The sequence below is a fragment of the Montipora foliosa genome, chromosome 7, assembly GCF_036669935.1.
Source record: "Montipora foliosa isolate CH-2021 chromosome 7, ASM3666993v2, whole genome shotgun sequence".
NCBI classification, from domain to species: Eukaryota; Metazoa; Cnidaria; class Anthozoa; order Scleractinia; family Acroporidae; genus Montipora; species Montipora foliosa.
In genome coordinates, this window is record NC_090875.1 from 39,792,946 (window position 1) to 39,815,445 (window position 22,500).

The window sequence follows — 22,500 nt, forward strand, 5'->3', positions numbered from 1 at the left end:
GAATACTAATTTTCTTTTGAGAAAGAAAAGTGAAAGTTAATCGAGATAAATAGCCGGAACAACTCAACCACAAGCAGAATATTTGTAACTATGAATAATTTGCATCTGCATATGCGACCAAATCGCTGGACAAGGAGGATACGTAGTTCTTATTGTACTTCTCTACAACTTACACGACCTTTTTCACTACAGTACTGTATTGTTTATAACAAAGCGTGACACGAACAGAGAATTAGCTGTCATCAGGTTTATTACGCAGAATCAGACTTTTTGAATATTGTGAAATGTGCGCAGCAACGGAATTATGAATACTCTCTTGTTTTAGACGAAGACACTGTATGAAGCCTTTCAGTTTTTGACAATGCTCCGCTTATGGCGGACTTTTCAAATAAGGCAGGCTATCGATAACAATCTCGATCGCTGTGATGTAAACCCAGAAACAAACCCCAATAACTTAAAACCGCGTTCTTGTATACGCTTCCGTATTCGCATCCTATTTATTGTTTCTATGTGCCTGCTTAAGTTAAATCGCTCACGATCTGGCTGCCAGAAGGTCCGAAAAACATTTCACATGTCACGACGACACGAACGAACACCATACTTTCAACTCAACTACACTTTCATATCCATTCCTGCCATGATTTTTTTAAAGTCTCTCACGACTTGACTAGCTGAAAGTCCGGTCGTCATCACCCGACACCATATTTTCATCTACACTTTCATATCCATGTTATTTCCTAATCCGTTTCTCATGACCTGACTAGCTGAAAGTCATGTGCACTTTTCACTTTTCCGGTCGTCAGGAAAAAGAATCGTGTACGGATCACCGGTATTCGTGTGCGGATAGCAATGTGATATAGCGGAAGTCATACTCCGTTACTCAGGACACTATACTGATCCCCAAATATGTCACAAAGTTAATCGTGTCGTAAATATTGTTTTTCTTTGGCCCTCTCAGTTTTATCAGAATTAGCTAGTAATCCTGTATACTTGAACTCCAATTTTGTATTAACCGTCACTTCTGAAGATGTATGCAGAAGCATACGAAACGTTAAGTAAAAGGTAATTTAAAAATGATGCTTTTACATCTGATGTTTGTCACCGCTGTTTGTGTATTATGTTATGACAAGTGAATTAATAATTTGACATAAAAGAAATTGGATACAGGAAGTTTTAAGTACCGCAAGCCAATTGCACTTTCGTTTGCCACACGGCTTATATTTTTTGGGCGTCAGCAAAACGAAACCAATGGGTATCGCCAGGGTAACTGTAACTTCTGGAGTGGATGCCACTTCGCCGAGTATAAAACCTGCGATATTCATCAAAACCTCGCAGTTTTTCCAGTCAAGATCGCTGTGGGTGAGCAAGCACGCACTCGGGAAATATCCGTTAAAAAAAAGAGGCCCTGTTCGGGCAAGATCATCGTATTGGTGAGTGAGTGTCCGAGATGAAAAAGTTAGCATTCGCGTGGACATGTTGAGAAAATATTCCACGATTTTAATAGCTTATATAAGGGCCTGACTGAGATTTTGAACAACTAAATAGATTGAATTTTTTTAAGCAAATAATTTTTGCGATTTGGATATCATTTTTGGTAGTTATATCAGAATACATTTTTTGTATTGTTACTCTATGTGCGAGCCGATGTGTGTTACCTAAACAAGCTTTGAGAAGGGCGACCACACCGGCTTGGAAAACGCGATGAAACAATAGGTCTAACGAGCAACAAATAAGTGATGTACGCTTCGCACGTGTGTTTTACACTTGTGTACATTTGTATGCCGCTCTCGCTGTGACAATGACGTGAATTCACCAAGTTTGAAGTTATGTGGAGGACGGGAGCACCGGACGATAAATTTTCAATTTTCTCTCTAATTGTCCACACCGTTCCCATCCATTTTATTCCCGGGATACTGATTAACACTTTTCATGCCGAGCGAATTGGAATAATCGCAAAAAGTCCCCTCGCGTTTTCCCTCCCCCTTCCTCCCCTTCGAGAGTCCGTAAAATGGAGAAAATTTGTCATGAACAATCAGAAGTGCGCGCAGTCACGCAATTGACGCTTCGTTGTTCGAGTCAAACTTTCTCCTAGAGTCGATTTTATCGCTTTTTCAAGTTATTAGATGGAAGACATGGCTTTTCGAAGACTTTCTGGATTGGAGCGTTGGTCAATTTCAGGTTTTTTTTTTGTTTTGTTTTGTTTTGTTTCGTTTTGTTTTTTTTCCAGAATGAGAAGAGGATTGGCTGTGGATTTTGAAATTAAAACCCACAACCCCCTTGGTTTTTCGTTAATTCTCATTGATAGCGTAACAGACGATTTCATTACAATAAGCTAGATCATCCGAATCCTTCGGTGAATAAGTCAGAGCTTGGTGCAAATGCGAACTCTTAAAATCAGAATAGGCCTTGCGTTCCTTGCATTTGCCGACACAATCGGCATATGGTGAAATCAGGCCTCCGTTTAAACCAGCGTTGCTGAATTGGATTGCCTGTATAAACATCGCAAATAAATAAATAAATAAATAAATAGTTGCTGCAAAAGCGGCTTGATCGCGGTACCAAACTTTTTCATTTAGATTAATATTAATCACTTTCATTTACATTAATAATCATTTATATTAAAAATCATTTAGATTAATAATCACTTGTTTACCCTTGGATTTCAGAGTAGCTAGTAGCTAATATCTCCACGCATTAAATATATGCAATTGTTAACAACCCCAACTTGCGGGAGGCAAATCAGTTGGCTATTTTACAAGTGCGCCAGGAAATTGAACCAGGGACTACCTGAAATAAATTCAATGAGCGGGCACAAACGTGGTCTTGCACCTGGGATCTCCAGATCTCAAGGCACCGGCCACTCGGCCTCTGTCGTGAACGGGTCTCGCGACAAATAATCACGCGCTTGATGTAATTTGTAATTTTAAAATTATTTATTTTCCTACGATTCTAGCTTGACACGTTGTTTCTGAAAAACGCACAAAAAAGGTCTAAAGTTCACCGAGATTATATTTCCAATAGCTTACGTTTCAAGTCTTAGGGTTCGGCAGTTCGGGTTTCAAAATCACGCAATGTAATGCTAACGTCCGCGACACCTCTTCTCATCACAAAATAACTCCAACATTCCACTCCAGAAATCTTCGAAAGCCATATCTTCCTTCTGAGAGAAAAAAAGATAACTCGAAAAGTGATAAAAGTGACTCTAGAAGAAGTGTTTTGACTCGAACAACGAGGCGTCAATTGCGTGACTCCCCGCACTTCCGCATGTTCATGATACATTTTTTCCATTTAACAGACTTGAATAGCTTCTACACAACTCATACTAGAAAAATAAGAATATAATTAAAAACTGATCTTGATTTGATCGGGAAAACTTTATGACAAACGGTGAAATTTAGTTCACAATAAAAGTTTGATCGGTCACTGTCACTCCGAAGTCTTTATTTTGTCCTAATTACCCAGCGTGCATCGTTTGGCCGTCGTCGTCGTGCTTGCATAAATTTTGGTCCCCATTATCGGGCTCTTGGCGTGGCTTGCACAAACGCACCCGCACGCTTTTGCATCGCACGAAAAATTCAACCTGAAAAGTACGCCCAATATTGCGTGACATGGGCACGCGACAAAAACAAACCCGAAGAGAATTTGCATCTGTCTTATGTAAACAGGGTACGCAAATTCCCATTTATGATGTTTGATATCGAACTTTTCGAATAGAAATAAACCTAAAGATAGATCAGTGTTTTTTCTCATATCCTAATTTTCGTAACTTGACTTGTGAGCAACTTAATCACGGAAGCAGATGCTAATTATGACTGGCAGATTTTGTAGACTTTTCGCAGCCTATTCTCGGTTTTCACATGAAGTCACGACCGCCATGTTGGTGCCCCTAAACAAAGAAAAGGCGGCCACGTTGGTGCCCCGACCAAATCCTCCGGGAATTTAACTCTATTATTATGCAAACGCTTCCTTTTGTTTTCGTTGAAAAACATGGCTGTTGATCACGTGAGTGAAAACCAGCAATTTTTTTTGTGTAGATTATTTGGCGATTTCTCAAAAATGCTAAATCCAAAATTGAAAAGTTTTAAAAGTTAAATCCTGGTATTTTCCCGGCTCTCCATCTTTAGTGCCGTCGACTTAAAATACCTCCTAAAAAAAGATTCTTGTGGTAATGAAACTACAGCATAAAGATTTTGGAATTTATACAAGGTTAAGTCTTTGGATACTGGCAATGCCAACCTCGTCCCCAGGGCGCTTTTCCCTGGCCAGGGAAAAGCGAACATGACTCGATTCAGGACTCAACTTTGTTGGAAGAGCGGCAAAACACTGCAACTTTGTTGCCTCGAGCAGAATTGTTGGTCGCAATGTTTGATCAAAAGCAAACTCCATCCAACACCTGATCGAACAAAAAATGTTGGACGAATATCATCCAACATGGGTGGCCAAACGGTCGAACAATGTTTGATCGAGCAAAGTTGGAGGGTTGAATCCAACTTTGCTCGATAGTTTGGCCAGGGATTTACTAACTGAAATAGAGAAAAAATCTCAAAATGAAGCCTTACCGTATTAACCGAGCGATTGCTATTTTACCTTTTGTGGTTGGTGGGTTGTGGTTGCCAGAAGTGATTACCTAACAGTTCGCATAAGTCCGGTGAAACTAAATCGTGTGGTAAAAATGAAGTTATTTCATTTTTGTGACACTTGATTTCAATAAATCATTTTTGGGATAAATGATTACAACTTGGTAGGGTAAATTTGGTCGACGGCCGAACAAATCCTCAATATAGCCTAAGTAGCAAGCTTTTCCGTTGAGCACAGAAGAGAAATAATGAGAAGCATGCAGGCTTTTTCGATGTTTTCATTTCTTGCTCGGTCAAAAGTTCTCTTCTCTGAAACCCAACGGAAACGCTTGCTACGCAGGCTAACTTCAATGAATACAGAGAAGAGCCAATTTCCTCGTATTGGTCAAGTGCATGGGCATATATTGGACTAGCCTGCGTGCCTTCATTACACTCAAGTGAAGCGTCTAAAATTCACTAAACCGCCTGGTTTGCAGGCTAGATGCAATACTCCCGCCATGAGATTTTTAGTAATATAGTGGAACCCCGCTCTTCGGACACCCGGTTAATACGAACACCCGTATATAGCGGACAGTTTCGTTTACCCGACGAAAAGATCATATATTTTCTCCAAAACTTACCCGGTTAATACGGACAATTTTCCGTGCTCCGAGTCACAAGTTACAGCGACTTAAGGTCCCAGAGTAGGCCTATGATTGTAACCGAATGTCGTATACATGTATTATTCAAAGCGTTTGTTACACTGACTTCTGCATCTTTTCTAATGTTCGACGGTTTCGTATTCTTTTCTGTAGCCCCAAGATCTTCCGAAAAACCTACTAATCTATCTATGATGATGCTGAATTGCTCAATCTCGTAGCCTTTGTGTCGCTGTTTCAACTCCCATTTCAGCGCTGCGTATTTGGCACTCTTACAATGCAATGCAATGCAATGCAATGCATACTTTATTGACCGCTCCCCATAGGGGCTTTTCATGGCCAATGAAACACAACAAAACGACGGAACAGTCTTTCCTTTGACGATTGTCTAGTACCCAGGGACAGCTCATCTCCACAATGATGATCTTCTCTTTATGGTTGACAACCCGAGCATCAATTCTGTCAGCTTTCAGCTCTGTGTTGTCACCACACACCGGTACGTCCCAAAAAGCTTCAGCCCTATCATTCTCATACTTGGTTTTGGTAATACTGGAAAGTGCCATGGTGGAATCTATTAGCTCCAAGTCTTTCAGAATTTCAAAAAACCAGGATGTTTAATGCTGCATTGTGTCACCATAGATACTTGTCCTGCGCTAAGGCAGAACATCTAGATATCACATGTGCCGGCTAACGATTCAAAAATGTTATTTCATAGCCACTAGCCACCTCTAGCTGGGCCTTCTTCTTACATACACTCGTGCTGGTAGTAATTGTTTGAAGGACAAGCAGTCCAGTTGTCCAGCTTATTACTATTACTATTATTATTATTATTATTATTATTATTATTATTATTATTATTATTATTATTATTATTATTATTATTATAAGAAACGATTTGTAAATACATGAGACAAGAGATATAAGTGATAGAAACCGACGTTTCGGTGCATCTTTCGCCATTATCAAGATTACACAAAGATAAAATGCGCTTTGTGAAAAGGCTAAGTTACGCAATTTGCATAAAAGAGTGCCAAGCTACTTACAGGAATACTTTAGCACGAAGAGAATTCGACTGTACATTCAATGCTGGTTTAAGATCTTGAATACACAGCATTTCGTTAACAAGGCAGTCAAATCTGTTCGTGCATTTCTTGATTACATTGAAGCGTGCTAAGAAATTGTTCAGAACAGCAGTGTTATGTTCTTTGCAATAATGTCTGTAAATAGATGACGCCTTTTGACGGTGTCCCTCAACGCGCGTGTGAAGGTGGCCTTTTGTGTACCCACCATAACCTGCATTGCACAGGTCACACGAATAAATAAACAACGCATTGCTGGGTTACGATGTTAGGATTGGGCTCACGCAGACGTAGATCTTGTTTAAGCTTGCGGCTAGTAAACACGGGTTGAATGGTCTTTTGCACCTTGCTGCTAAGATCTCTAAGTTGTCGTTTAACAGACACTGCAGCATCCTAATCTTTGTAGGGAATAACTATCCGGATGGCGTCATCGGTGTGCTGTTTAAGCCGGTCCACTGCGACTCTCGAGGTGATAAACCTGTTGATGACGGAATCAATAAGGTGATTCGGATACCTCAGCTTACGGAAAACGTCTCTCAGACGTTCACACTCTTCTGAGAAATGCTCCAGGATGACGATGGCCGGTGTGCCCGATCAAGCTTGGTGACGAGCAAGCCATGCTTTTAGCGGCTGTCCACATGCCTATGAGAGTGCAGGAGTAGCCCTGTGTTTGTCGGCTTAATGTAAACCTTTGCTTCAACACATGGCGCACGATTTAAAAGCTGCACCACAAGGAAAGGGAGCATCCCATTTTTCTCTACCTCCTTTCGGCTAATGTATTCATGTGCTCTATTTAAGGGTCCCTAAAAAGTCAACGAAAACTCCCAAAATTTTACCGCCACTACGTAGACGACACTCTAGTCAGGATGCTTGATCTGGCAGCAGCTACACAATTTTTGGATACCCTGAACCACGCCCATAGCGCCACGAGCTTTACTATGGAGTTAGAGAAAAATGGGATGCTCCCTTTCCTTGGGGTGCACCTTTTAAATCGCGCGCCATGTGTTGAAGCAAAGGTTTACATTGCGCGCACACAATACTTCAGTCGCCATTTTCGGTTACATCGAAAATGGCAAATTCTGTGACTGTCAAGGTAATCTGTTTACATCGGACATCTAATGAGCTATTTAATTCTCTTTTCCATGGAAAAATATGCTATGTTTATTAGAATTTTATTTTTTTATCATTATTTATGTATGGGTTTCTCTTTGCAACATGTTATTGAGTGGAAACGGAGATCGTTGTTGAGCAACACCTTCTTTTGGATTAGCAGCGAGGAGGGCCGCAATTGTTCAGTTGTGATTCATCGAAGAACAGAGGGCGTTTAACATTTCTGGAAAGTGGAGAAAGGATTTCTTGGACTTAGTGCAAGGAATCACGAACAGCGAATTCACCGTCGGATCGATGATTCTGGTTCAAATAATGTTATACTTGTCTTCCGCTAGAGCTGACAGCACTGAACACAGGCAAACATTAGAATACTGATCGCTATTACAATTTGTAAAAGCCTTTATCTTTTCGTTGTTCATTTCATTTTCTCACCGATATTAAAACTGAGTTTGTGGAACTAAGAAAGCTTGCGTGTGACATATTTTCATATTGATCTGAAAGTAAAAAAACTGTAGAGGTCAGCTTGTGTTTACTTTACACGATGAAGAAATTTTTGTTGGATAATTCAACACCCGTTTGAGGATTTGATAAAATTTAAAATGAAGAAATTCTAGGAACGTAGAATGAGAGATTTTATCTGATGCTACTAGTGTGTATTGCGATTTGCGAGGATCATGACTAAAACACCACACGTGTACATACGGGTAACATACGAGTAACATACGAGTAACATACGGAACATACGGATACATACGAATACATACGACTAATACGAATACATACGAGTAATACGAATGTTTTTCTCATAAAGGAAGCTCTAATTATAAGCCTTGCAAGCATTTTTCACGTCAGCAAACACGAACCCGGCTCAGTTTGAGGCGGGGGGGTGTTGATAGACCATCCAAGGATTTCGTTAAATTTAGTCACAGTAAAATAAATTCACATGGAGTGCAAAACCCTTAAGGCGGCGAAAGACGAGATACAAAAACCCTCAACTTGTGGCGCAACATTGTTTCGTTGCAAGTTCGTTCTGGTCGATGTTTCGCGTTTTTCACTTTGCGTGATCAACTTGACCCGCAAGAAAAACGTTGTTGCGGGCTGAAGAAATGCAGGGCGCTGAGTGGTTGATTTGCTAGTACAAGAGCACATTTGTTGCGCGACAAGTTGTGAGCGTGATGAAAAACGAGCAACAAAGCCAAAATTTGTTGCTCAGAGTAGATCCGCGCTCTACTTTTCACAACAACTTTCTTCAACCCGCAACAAATGTTTTTGTTGCGCGACAAGTTGATCATGCAAGGTGAAAAATGGGAGAAATCGAACCAAACTTGGAAGGAAATAATGTTGCGCGCCAAGTTGAGGGTTTTTGTATCTCGTATTTCGCCGCCTTTAGCTTGCGCAACAAGATAACAATATATTTTGGATGTTGCTCTCGTAGTTGATTATGACTGTCAGGACAGTTTACAGTTAAGTCACGTAAGGAAGTCAGAGCAGGTCTGTCATAATCTTTTACCCCATTTAAGCTTTCTGGCTTGATTTTGCACTGATTTTTTGCACTGATTTATCATAGGCAACTTAAGCTAAAATAGTGAAATCAAGATGGCGAATCTGATGACGTCATACGACATCAGCGACATCCAAAATATATTGTCATCTTGTAGCGCAAGCTAAGGGTTTTGCACTCCATGTGAATTTATTTTACTGTGACTAAATTTAACCACAGCCTTGGGGGGTCGTATGTATCCGTATGTTACTCGTATGTTAGTCGTATGTTAGTCGTATGTTAGTCGTATGTATTCGTATGTATCCGTATGTTCCGTATGTTACTCGTATGTTACTCGTATGTTACCCGTATGTACTCGTGTGGTGTTTTAGTCATGATCATTTGCGTGAGCCACAAATGAGACTATCTTTAGTTTACATTTACTGAGACTAAATACTGCTTATCGTCATTTACAAAGTACCGTGCAAGCAACGAATTAAACTAAATTAAACTGTCTTGCCTTGTTTTCCTTGCCAACTTTTTGGTTATCAAATAAATATAGGTGAGCTGATTAAAATATCTCGCACTTTGTCACGATTGTTTTTGGTTTGGTCACGTCCTAAGAGTAATACAACACCAAAACTCCCGGATGTCAACAAAAACATTGGTGTGGCTGACTAGGGTCCTTTAAGGGAGGCTTGAAATAGTTTCTCCTTTTTTCAAACAAATAAATATATTTTGCCCTTAGATACAGTTAGGGTAATTATATCAAGACAAAATTTGGCGAGGGTATTAAGTACCCGTCATAGATTTCTCACATCACATTTTCCTCCAAGATAACGTTACCATGTCAACGATATATAGCATTTCTTTAAGCCTTAATCAAGATATGTTGTCTTTTAGGAAAAAAAAAACGGGTCGGTGAAATCTTTCCATTCAGCGTTACCAGAAAATGTTAGAAATAATCTCTAAAATATTCAAAAATTCAACAAAATCTGTAGGTCAGTTTTTCTGGAAAACCAGTTTTTTTTTTAAATGTCTCAATTTTTTTTTCTTTCACCAATAGAATTGTTTTTTTTTTTTTAATTTCAAAGGCAAACGTTTTAAATAAATCTAAGCTAACATGCAAAAAAAAAATTTAAAAAAAAAAAAAAAAAAAAAGAAATCCCCGTCCGGAAGCAGAGATATAAACGAATAAAGTTGCAAAATCAGGAAAAATGAGGGCGTTACACGATCGGCATTATCGCATGCGTCACTTGCTCATTCGAGTGCACACGCGAGTGGAGTTACAGGCAAACACAAACGGATTTAAGTGACCATTAAACTGTGTGTGTACAATTTTCGTAGTTTTCATGAATAGGGGATGTCTATTTATATTACATATATATGGGAATTAGAAGAAAGGTGAGCGAAATTAGCGGTATTTGTTTATTTCTGGTGACTCATTTTGAATCATGAGCTGACGTGTGCAGCTTTTAGAATTGCGTGTGTGGCTTACACGCGCGCGCTCAGCTGAAAACCTTTTCGAGCCTCCTTACCAGCACTGAATATACAGTCGGATTCTCTTCGTGCTAAAGTATTCATCAGTAATTAGCTTGGCACTCTGTTATGCAAATTCGCTTAAACTTAGCCTTTTCACGAACCGCATTTTATCTTTATGTAACCTTGATAATGGCCCAAGATTCACCGAAACGTCGGTTTCCATCACTTTTATTATTATTATTATTATTATTATTATTATTTATTATTATTATTATTATTATTATTATTATTTATTATTATTATTATTTATTATTGTTATTATTATTATTATTATTATTATTATTATTATCTCGTTCATTCACACGATATGTTGTTAACGTGGTTTGTAAACTAGGCATCAAGCCACGACCTATGGCCTTAGGTGTCCAGTGTTCTTCTCAAGATTCTTGCCGTTCCCATCAAGGAGGCTTTTTGTAGTAATAACGTGCAATCTAGTCCAATTTTCTTCAACGATGTTTTCAAAGTCCCATAAGACCTTTACTTGATCATTTTTTATAACTCCCTCAGGATCATGATCATTATTATCTGCAGTATTCACGTATGGATGCTTTAATATTAAACGTGCATAGGGCGCAAAGCGTAGCCTATGTCCTCTTACGGAACGTAAGTCTCTATGTAAATGAACGTTTTAAAATGATAAAATACATTTCCTTACAATCCTTAAAATACATTTCCTCAAATCCTTAAAATCCTAAATCCTAAATCCTAGAATCCTATTAAAATAAATAAATAAATAAATAAATAAATAAACAAATAAAATAAAATAAAATAAAAAACCTTAAAATTGTCTAATACTCTCTAATTCCTAAATTTAAGTTCGTACAATTTTTTGACGGTGGCCTTGAAAGCCCGCGCTATGTTAAGCGAACTTAAGATCATAGCTTTTTGCATCCTTCTCAGAACCTCCTTTCCTCTAGCGCCCACAAGTCTCCTTATTGTTTTCTCTAAATCTTTAGACCAACCGCCTTGCACATCAATTATTATCATTATTATCATTATTATCATTATTTCTTGTTATTATTGTTATTATCATTTAAATGGGTAATTATGCAGGAGAGACGAGCTGTTTACTCGGAATATAGTCACTGTTCACAAACAACAAATTAGGGAGCGTATTTTTTCATATTTACGATTAGTGAATTGATAATAGGACTTCGTGTCGTACAATGGGCGATTTGCATGATGGCGGGGTCTGGTTCGGGTCTGGGGCCGGGGCCGGGTTTGTTTCCGAGTTTGTCTTTATGAAAATCGGAGTATGTTTTTAAAAATTGGAGTTTGTGTTGGAAGGACTCAATGTTGTTGCTTCTGTTATCGTAAAATTGGTTTGGATCAAAGGATCGGGAACATCCATCCTACCGTCAATTCGTGATCGTCAATTTATGATCATTTACGGCGTAATAATAATAATAATAATAATAATAATAATAATAATAATAATAATAATAATAATAACTGTCGCGGCTAATCGCCGTCGAAAAGTACAGCAACGATGCAGCTCAACAAGTGTTGTATTGTATTGGCTCAGTAAATATCCACCACTTGCAACCTCCACTTTGGTGAATAGTTGTTAAACAACATTAATTAATTAAATATTGCGATGTATATAGAGGGACAGTTTTGGCAATCGTTGCTAAAAAATATTTTCTCTCGGTTCATGCAGTATTCTACTACTGCTCCTCTAATGACTTTGAATTTTGCAGAATGTTCAGAAAACTCTCGATATTTCGATTGCTCTAAAGTCGGAATAATTAATTGCTTCAGTTGCGTCCAACTAACTATCCTATTAGTGTAAGTACTGGGACGGAACGACAAACTATTTGGTAAATTTCACTAATCGTATAAATGAGAAGAATGAATGCTTTGCTTATAAAGAACTTTCAAAGTGTTCTGCCATGTGGAAAACACAAGAATTACAAGAAACCAACCTGATAATATGCGGGTAAAAAGCGACAAGTGGCCAATCACGTCCTCAAAATTTCACAAATAAACCATATAAACATGAAGACGGTCACTTTGCATAACACTGGACCTACTCCCACATACGTAGGACAAACGCTGTGTTGTGCTTATAGTATCTGGGCCAGTAGATCATCAAAGCTTGCATTTTTAAATGCGAGGTTTGATGATCTACGGGAAAAATGTTTAAAAACATTTTTCCAATCAAGAACGCTGTGAATAAGCAAACACTTACTCACTATTATCCGCCAGAGAAAAATAGTGGTCGTGATCTCATTGCAACATCTTCGTATTGGTGAGTGTCGCAGAAAAAATGGTTGGCATTCGTTTCGCCATGTTAAGTAAATACTTACGTTTGTGGGCAATCTGCGTCGGATCCCTTGGCATCACGACACGTGGCAGCTGCATGGTCTCTTCGAAATTAAAGTGAAATTGTGCAAATTGAAATTGTAATATGCATGGAAAAAAAAAAAAAAAAAGAATAATTTTGACTGCGCAAGCTTTAATTTGCTGATGAAGTTCATTAACCTGATTTGTTGAAACAGGTTACAAAGTTTGTTAAATTCGCACTTTTACGAGAATATCGTTCAAAAGTCATTCAACTGTAAACTTGGAAACTTGTGAAGAGTTCATTTGTAATTTGCGCTTGTATTAACAGCTATGAATCATTAGGGACCTTAAGCAAGGACGACGACGACGATTACGAGAACGTTATTGCGTTCGAGGTACGAGAACGCAACCCCTAATTTGTGTTATAAGGGAAGTTTTTTCGAGATTGCATTTTCGTCGTCGTCGACACTCTTTTGCCTCGCTTTGAGGTGCTTGGTTACGTTTTGCCTCACTTTGACGAACTAACGCACGTGGTGATTTGTGCGTCGTCGGCGTTCATTATTCTAGCGTTTGGTGAGGTGTGATAATCTTTCATCGTTCATCGTTGAAAAGAGCTGAAAGATTGCTGAAGGTCTGTCAACTGAAGTCGGTAAAATTTTACTTTGGATTAAGCATGGTTCGTCACTGTGCTTGGAAAATGTGTGCGACTCCTCGCGCTTGCATCAAACCGGTTTGTTTTTCTCGGCGGCCGTTGTGCCACAAAGTGAATCTACTAAGTTGTGTAGCTCGGCGGCCGTTCTGCCACAAAGTAAATCTACCGAGTTGTGTAGCTTGGCGGCCGTTGTGCCACAAAGTAAATCTACCGAGTTGTGTAGCTCGGCGGCCGTTGTGCCACAAAGTAAATCTACCGAGTTGTGTAGCTTGGCGGCCGTTGTGCCACAAAGTAAATCTACCGAGTTGTGTAGCTCGGCGGCCGTTCTGCCACAAAGTAAATCTACCGAGTTGTGTAGCTCGGCGGCCGTTCTGCCACAAAGTAAATCTACCGAGTTGTGTAGCTCGGCGGCCGTTCTGCCACAAAGTAAATCTACCGAGTTGTGTAGCTCGGCGGCCGTTCTGCCACAAAGTAAATCTACCGAGTTGTGTAGCTCGGCGGCCGTTCTGCCACAAAGTAAATCTACCGAGTTGTGAAGCTTGGCGGCCGTTGTGCCACAAAGTAAATCTACCGAGATATGACGCTCGTCGGCGCCATTTCATCATGACTTGTGATATTTACGGCATTGAAATCAACAAACTGAATTTATTTTGTCCAAGCGTTCAGCACAGAAAAGTAATATTAGGTCTTTAATACCACAAGCTGAAAAGACTTGCAAGTAACAGTTTCATTTTAGAGTAATTTTCAGTAGTTGTCTACTTGTAGAATTCCAAATAAATAGTTAATGATTACGTCTAACAAGTTGTCACGTTCATTGATGCAGTACAGTGGAATTAGATCGTTATATCGAGGTATCGTTATAACGAGACTCCCGATATAACGATATTGCCTTAAAATAACCGAAAATATCTTTATATCGGGGTAAAATTAACATGTGCTTTTTTACTACTGTACATATTGTTTAATTAAACTTGTAATGAGTATCAAAAGACTCACAATTTGCAAAGCATTAGACGTTATCAAGGTTACACAACAAAGTCTGTGGTATGAATCGTAAAAGGGAAACAAAACAAAACAAAACAAAACTTAAACATTTGAAGTTGTATCTGTGTACTGATGCTGTAATATCGTTATATCGGAGAAGATTTTACGCTCGGTACGCTAAGAACTCAGCGTTATATCGGGAATATCGTTATATTGAAGTTCGTTATATCGGGGTTCTGTTCCATACATTTTACTGTAACTTTTGCCGGGAGATAGCATGTTTCTCTTTTTACTGGGGATATCGTTATATCGAGGATCGTTGTATCGGGGTTCCACTGTAATAACATTTCCCTATCGCACGAACCATCCACCCTCCCCCCTCAATTGCTACCTATACCAAACCTGTACCGTCCTACAAACATCGAACGCACTCGCCTAAGCTTCGATTACCCCTAGTCTAAAAATATTATTTCCCGTTACTGTAATAATTTTACGATTACTCCGTGTCGTGCGGCTTGGAAAGTGTGAATACACAATCCAAGAATAAAATTGATGAGAACGCTGTGGTTATTCAGATAGAAAATTGACAATTCAGCGTAATGTGCTCTCGTCCTCCACATGACCTCAAATGTGATCATTTCACATCGTAGTCAAGACGACAACGGCAAAGAAATGTATCAAAATGTAAAACGCACGCGCAGGGCGCGCTAAGCGATTGTTTTTTGCCACTAAATATGCAAATATGTGGCGTTCTCGTAGTCGTAATCGTCGTCTTTGCTTAAGGTCCCTATTTGCCCCGTGTTACGTGTGAAATGCACTCTGATACATTTTAACAAAGATTTTGGTTGACTTTTTCACTGAAGTATGGTACGCAATGATCCTCTTATCTTGCACGTGAACTGTCTGAGACAACCCAAATTCGAAAGTGATAAGGAATTTGTTAAATCCGTCTGTTTATTGCCTGTTCATGACATGCCTTGTTGAATGTTTCCTGCTTAATGAGCTCCCCATTGTCTATCTTTATTGCCGTCATTTTCAAATATGTTTCCTTTGTGTCTTTGTGAGAGGGTTTTTTGTTAGTTTTCTGCATGGTTTCGCGCATTGTCTGTATCGAAAGTCAATCAATCGCTCTGTTGTTGCTAAGCCAGATTTGTCCAATTAAAAGCTCTTAGCGTCTCTAGGAATCAGTTCTCTCGTCTTTTGGTTTATTTAGTCGTTTACAGCTCTCTCATCGGTTTTTGTCCGTTTCGTCCACTGTTTTAAAATGTACTTAATTATTCTTTTATCAACCGCATTTCTATTACATTAAAGATTTGGTTATTTTACGTCGCGCAGGAGTAATGGTTTGTAACTCGATGTAAATCTTAATTATGAATGCATAATCTGCACGCTAGCACGAGTTTCTGAATTCATAGACATCCCTGCATCGCAAATCTTCGTAAACTGATCTGATTCAAAGCTTTTTGCTATTCACTGTGATTTTACGAATATGGGGCGACTTTTTAAAACATGCAACTGAAAAACATTGCAATAAAATATTTGTTCAGTAATAATAACACACAAGGAAAATTAAGGTAAAAACGCGTTAGAAACGGACGACGCGTCGACGTTCAAATAACGTCGTTATCAAGTCACAAAATAGAGAGAGATCCTGGGTACGGATGTATCAATTCTAGATAGAACAACAGTTGATTGAAAAGGAAACATGGCGTCTAATGATCCATATTTCACGACAAAAACAACATCTACCGTTTGCAAGCAGGCTACGACGATATTTTTATATTTATTTTCGTGGGCTTTTAAAAGGCAGCGAAAAGGAGGGTGCTTACCAATTTCAGAGTTCGTATGTTCAACAATGCGCTGGTGAAGGTGTGGAGTTGTCTATCCAACATTATACGCATCACTAAAAATAAGTAAACCTCGCATTGTTGATTCGTGGTTGGATGCATTAATTTTGTGGTTTTGACTAACTTCCCTTACATTCGAGAAATTATCACAAAGTACATTGGTGGTTTTCAATTGAGTGTCATAACAAAGCCACAAAATTAAAGACTTTGACCAATTACAGGGGTAGGTGCAAACTTGGAAATGAACCAATCCAAATTCGTAACAATTGCATGCAATTTGCTCAAAGCGCGGGAAAATACAGCGCTTGCAAGTCGCGCAGTGGTTTTCCTTCTCATTGGTTGATAAACTAGCGCGAGATGTTTACACCAATCACTAAGCGTTGCAATTGCAATCGCGTAATTACTTTTGACAGTCATTTGAAAACTTCTTTAAGCACTCCTCGTTCAAAGTTATGCCTGATGACGAATTGATTAAAGCAAAATTCAGTCGTCTGATGTTAACTGCCCGTTCTTTTCTTCCAAATTCAGGGGGCAGACAACACTGCATGATCAACAGGTTATGGAAGTGAACTTAGTTTCTTCTGTTGGGGATACTGAAAGAGCCACGGAGCATACTTGCACCGCGGGGGAGATGCGTATTTGGAATTCGATAATAAGGAGGCAAGTGACAAGGCCGAATTATGTCCAGCTGGTATTGCTATATACATACTAAAACAGTGGGTAGCGTTGAAGGTGCGCTCTGCTTGGCTACTCAGACTTCAAACATCCTTTGCTATTGATCTCCGAGGAACTCGCGCGGGATCTGCGACCGAAAATATTGTCATCGTTGAAATCGTATTTTTCTGCAATATTATCTCTTTGTTTTAGTATATACTAGAACAGGAGTTCATCAAGGGGAGCCTCTGTCTCCACTAATTCCTTGAGTCAACCTTTTTCATAGTAAATTTGTCTTTTAGGAACACGTTTTTTCTCGCTAGAGGTGTCATATTTCCCTTGACACTGAGATGGCTAGGCTCTGTTTTGATTGGCTTTTAACACAATAGGCGTGCTGAATCTCCTAACAGACGCATTCTATAAATAAATCTACTCGGGAAAGGGTTGCCTCCTAGGCCAAGTATGGGAGATAGAGGCTTCCCTTGATGACCTCCTGACCAAAAAAACTCAGTATTTACCTCAGTGTCGGTGACCGCTTTAAGGCTCAGTTAATATCCACCGCTATAGCCACTTCCATTTCGGTGAATAGTTGTTTATTATTATATGGCTACAATAGTACGTGCGCTCTGATTGGCTGCTGAGCGGGGAAGTATATTTCTTGTAATATCTGGGCATTATGAAAAATTTTCTCGGCTCGACGGCTCTTGTTGAGAGTAAAAGCTCCGAGCGCGTGGGCGAAAACAACAAAGAATATGGATAAAGTACAACTATATTTTTAATAACTGAAAGAAAAAATAGCATACAGATACTTCTTTAGTATGAGCAACGAAGAGAGCGAGTTTTATCATTCAAAGGAAGAAGAACAGGCCAAAACTGAGCAAAAAAAGCCATATAATAAATAACTTTTTAACCTCGTCGGTTCGGTCATTACAGGAAATCTCAGACCTCGGCCTTGATGTATCGGTCTGAGATTTCCCTGTAATGACCGAACGGACGAGGTTAATAAGCGCTATTTATCACATGCTTTCTATATTGGTCTGCGTGGTATATTTAGGTTTGTAAAAGTTTGAAAAGTTGTACAGGCCTTCTCAATGGTAATGATCTATTACAGAATTGACACATTGGGCCCTTTATAGATGGCGATCACATAGCACAAAGACCGCCATACTAGAGAGCAAATTGCGCACTGGGGCATCTAACACAAAGCACTCCAACTTAAATCATAACTTTCTTCGTTTTAGATGTCCCAGACCGCAATTTGCTTTTCAGTATGGCGTCGAGTTTTTGTATCATGTGATCGACATCTGCAAAGGGCCCATTAGCCCACTCCCCCCCCCCCCCCCCCCCTCTCCCCCTCATATTATATCATGGAAGGAGATTCCATTTTTCTATTCGACAGTTTAATTAGGGAGTGAATACAACGATGACGTCAACCGCATTTGGGGGGGAACATAAGTTCTGCATGCTATGCACCTCTTTACGAGGGATCAAAACTCCGGCCGGACCAACACCCAGGGACTTTAAATAACTGAGGAAAAAGTGCAGCCTTTGTAATGACATCTGCAAAGAATTAGACTCTCTAATCTTTTCTGATAAGAACGGTAAACCGTAGGCCCCATCTGACAACCCTTCAATGTTCATAACCCTGTGGGACGCAAAAGAATTAACCTACACTCTATTTGCTTGGATTTCCCGGTATTGTGGTCTCTTCTCTGTGGTATAGGTAGAGGGCGGCAAGTTGGAAAACTGTAAAAGGCAAATTGCGTCTCCTTCTCTAAATGAAGTTAGCATATCCTATCGTATATTCTGCGCTGAAGATGGCGCGCTCTCTCTCCAAACCCAACTTGTGCTACTCCAGTCTGAGGGGATAGACCGACGTTAAACACCAGGCTTCAGCGCAATCCGCCAGATAAATCACTATTCAGTTAATAAGGCATACCGAAACCAATTGCCCTATCCAATGGATAGTGATTTATTCGGTGAAAGGTGGTATCCGCCCTTTTGAACAACTAGTCCAGGGTTGTGAGCTCGCAAGACGTGACAACCCCAGACAAATCCACGTTTTCACTAAAACCGCTGGGCAACTAAATCTATTAGGGGCATAAACCCCGCCTTCCCCCCAAGGCATCATCGAGAAATGCATCTCAACAGGATTGTTTCTGGTGACTTTTTACTAATCCTGGAAAATTTATTGATAGGTCCAATCCTCGGACAGCTTATCTGAAATGGGGATGTCCAAATGCCACCAATTTTACTTTCTCAATGACCGAGATTTCTCAACATATGGAAAACCAAACACCAATCTTTAGTGATGCACTGTGCAATTATCCGCAAGGAAGGATGGTGGGCATAAGAATTTATCCCAGGGGCGTGGCAAGTGGAAGAGGCACCCACGTGGCACTTTTCGTTCATATGATACAAGGAGAGTACGACAATTTCCTACCTTGGCCCTTTTGTGGTACAATCACTGTTAGCGTCCTAGATCAGAGTGGTCCCGGAGGTCGCGACGAAATCAGTCGAGTCATAAAGGCGATGCCACATCTGTCAGCCTTCCAAAAGCCTCGAAATGCGATTTCCTGCACCGGGTATGGCTTTGAAAAGTTCGCTCCAATCGAGAAGTTTTTTGGTCCTCCAGTTGTGAAAGACGACAAAATGTTCTTGAAAATAGAATTTTCAGGTTGTGCCTAAGGCGATGCAAATGTCTGTGAAAATATGATATTTGAACTGCTTAAAAATTAATGCTTAAAAAGTAAGAATGCATTACTTGCAACTAGTCCTAAAAGACAAACAGTGACGTCATGTACAATTGCTGCTGGACGATCTTTAGTTTTCGTCCACCGACATGGCGGAGATGAAACGTGAACTGAAAGCAGCAATTGATTAATACATTTCTGGAGTGTTTACATAGCGTGCAGTGAATGGCTCATCCTCGATTTAGTTACAATAGTGCAATTTGCTAGAGACCGCGTTCCTTTTTAAGTCCATATTGGACCATTCCATTTGGTTAATTTAATAGAGACACTACCGATAGCTAAAACTACTTAAGTAATATGATCATCTTAGTATACTTGTTTAACACATTGTCAAAGTGTAGATTTGTAGGATAGTATTTAAATTGGGCGTTTATATAAATATATATTTTGCCCAGAAAGAACGATTTTTTAAACTTAGTTTTAGGTTTTTGGTCATTTAGTTGGCCGGTGAAATTTTGATAAAGATTACAAATTTTCTGGTATTTTTTCAGTAAATATTTTATCTTTTATAGCATTAGTCCTTTTGCGTTGTTTGAGCACATTTGTGCGCACTTTTGCAAATGATATACATATATTTTTGCAATTAAGGCGGATAACTTTATTGAAACAACCTAGTGATTCACTGTGCGGAGTACATCTGTTTAAAAGTCCTTTTCGTGCATGGCGCCACAAACGTTCACCCTCGGGTTTCCCAAAATGCCTGCACTCAGCATTAACCAATATAAAAAATACCATAATACTCTTACGTCCAATTTTCTTTTTGGATTTCAATAACACTTGTTAAGATCTATATTTCCTACATAATCATAAACCGGGGCAAAAATACCTTTGAATTAGTAGCCACCGTTCTTAAAAGGCCTTGGAAACTGAGCACAGAACTGTTTAGTGTTGAACCAAATGTCGAGAGCATTTAAAAAGGTTCTTTGATATGGTTAAAGTGAAGAAAATCTTCTTTCATAAAGAAAAAAAAGTGTTGAATAGCAACACAGCCATCGAAGAGGTGATTTACGTGGTTAGGGAGTGGGCCTACTGGTTAATTTTCTTTCACGATGACAGGGTAGGGGAGCCTATAACTCCACTTGAAACCCAACTAAGGATCAAGTTCATGATGCACGACCGTAATCAACTTAGCGGATGACAAGAAAGGATCCTCGAAAGATACACGTTTGACAAGTTTCAAACTTCGTGCAACAACTCCCAAAACACACAACAACATGTAACAGGGTGTACAAACGGACGCAACATGTAACACCCAACAATGTTGGGAGTTGTTGGCCTACAATTTTGCGTCCGTAGCTGCAAGGGGCGTTACACTGATACTGAGATTTTCAACGACTGAAAAAAATCTCTTTTTTTTTTTCATGACCATAATTTTTGCGATTTGGATGTCCTTATTGGTAGTTTGATCAAAGGACATTTTTGCATTGTTACTCACGATGTTCTATGTGCGAGCGTATAGTTATCAGGCGATTATCGGGTCGCACAAACGCACGTGTGCGTGGCACTGTTTACGTGACTGTATTGCAATCATAACCTGAGAAATACCGTCACCATCGCGACACCTTCGCTGCACAAACAAACCGAAGTGAATTTGTACATCATCTTTCTTATGTACAGACACGGTACGTAAATTCTCATTTACGATGTTTCATATAATAAACCTTTCGAGTACAAATAAATCTAAAGATAGATCAATGCTTTTCGCATATCATGGCCATTTTTTGTAACTTGACTTTTGAGCAACTTCTCCCGCAGAGTGCAAAATTATGACTGACAGGGAGAAAACATCAAATTTGAAAGAACTTTTTGCTTAATCTTTCATGTTGATTATTTTGCCAATTGAAAACTCGCCATTTCTTATTTATTTTTAAATTTCAAATGCTGGCTTTTCCATCCTCTTCTTCTTTGGGTGAAGTTTGCATGAGATACCGGTGGGTCGTAAAACTCGGATGACAGGTTTTTTTCGAAATATACACAGAAATTTCCCTAGTGCGCAAGGAGCCAGTGCGAACGGTCCGTGTATTCATGTACAGGAGATTCTAAAAATAAAAAGACGCGGGATAGGGTTAATTCAGATTGTGACCTGTATTGTTGGTTTACATATCTTTGGTTGATCCAAGTGGCCGGAAGTGATCACTTCACAACTCGCAAACGTCGAGTAAAACTAATTTGAATGACGTCAATCTTCAACGACGACCAGTGAATACCGCAATTATCTCGGAATTGTTCCGCAGTGGGCGTAGATTGACCTATATTGTGCTCTATGATATTCGCAAACAATCAAACAAGTTTTAGCCCGAACGCCCATTCGTCTTCACAGAGGTGTATATAAAACGGAGCACGAGTATCTCCGGCCATACTGTGAAGCCCGTCAGAGCTGGAAAATCTACTTTCAGATTTGAACTATCTTCAAACAAACAATCAGGACGTTCAACGGATTCGTAAAATTTCAACATTCGAAGAATCATCCATAAGAGAATATGGCCAGATTTTACAGGTAGGAGTTTTTATTCTTGTGGTACACGTTTCAGTTAAATGCAGGCCTTTGGATTTTACAGATTGACGGCTTTCAACTGCTGTGGATCTTTTTTTTTTTTAAATATGCGGTCCTGCTAAAAGGTTTCTGTCGGTCCGCATACTTAACTGCACGTGTGCAGTGTTAATTGTTTTGTGTCAGTCGTTCCGAGGAAATGAGGTGGTGAGTAGTTTCTTTTTTGACGCATCGGTAGCAGCTATTTATGGCGCGTAAATGGTTGATACGACATCACTTATTGTTATGACGCGCTTAGATCGCACCTCACAACTCCTAACTCACAAGGCAGTGACATTTGTAGCCTGAGCTGGCGGTATTGTTGGCGCAAGAGGCAAGTTGACGAGCGGCGAAGCCACTTGGAGAAT

The 22,500-nt window shown here is 39.5% G+C and overlaps 1 protein-coding gene across 3 annotated transcripts in view; it reads left to right on the plus strand.

The window, feature by feature from the left end:
• LOC138009487 (TNF receptor-associated factor 6-like) overlaps positions 1-20,463 on the plus strand; it is a 52,895-nt gene extending 32,432 nt beyond the window's left edge. For 2 of the 3 annotated variants that reach the window (XM_068856519.1, XM_068856520.1), the window contains exons 2-3: positions 16,724-16,855; positions 19,048-20,463. In XM_068856519.1, the coding sequence (XP_068712620.1) occupies positions 16,724-16,855; positions 19,048-19,537 (622 nt within the window). In that variant the 3' untranslated portion in view covers positions 19,538-20,463. Of the gene's footprint in view, positions 1-1,235; positions 1,431-16,723; positions 16,856-19,047 lie in introns of those variants that run through there. The other variant, XM_068856518.1, reaches the window with a different exon arrangement.
• The last annotated feature ends 2,037 nt before the right edge of the window (positions 20,464-22,500 follow it).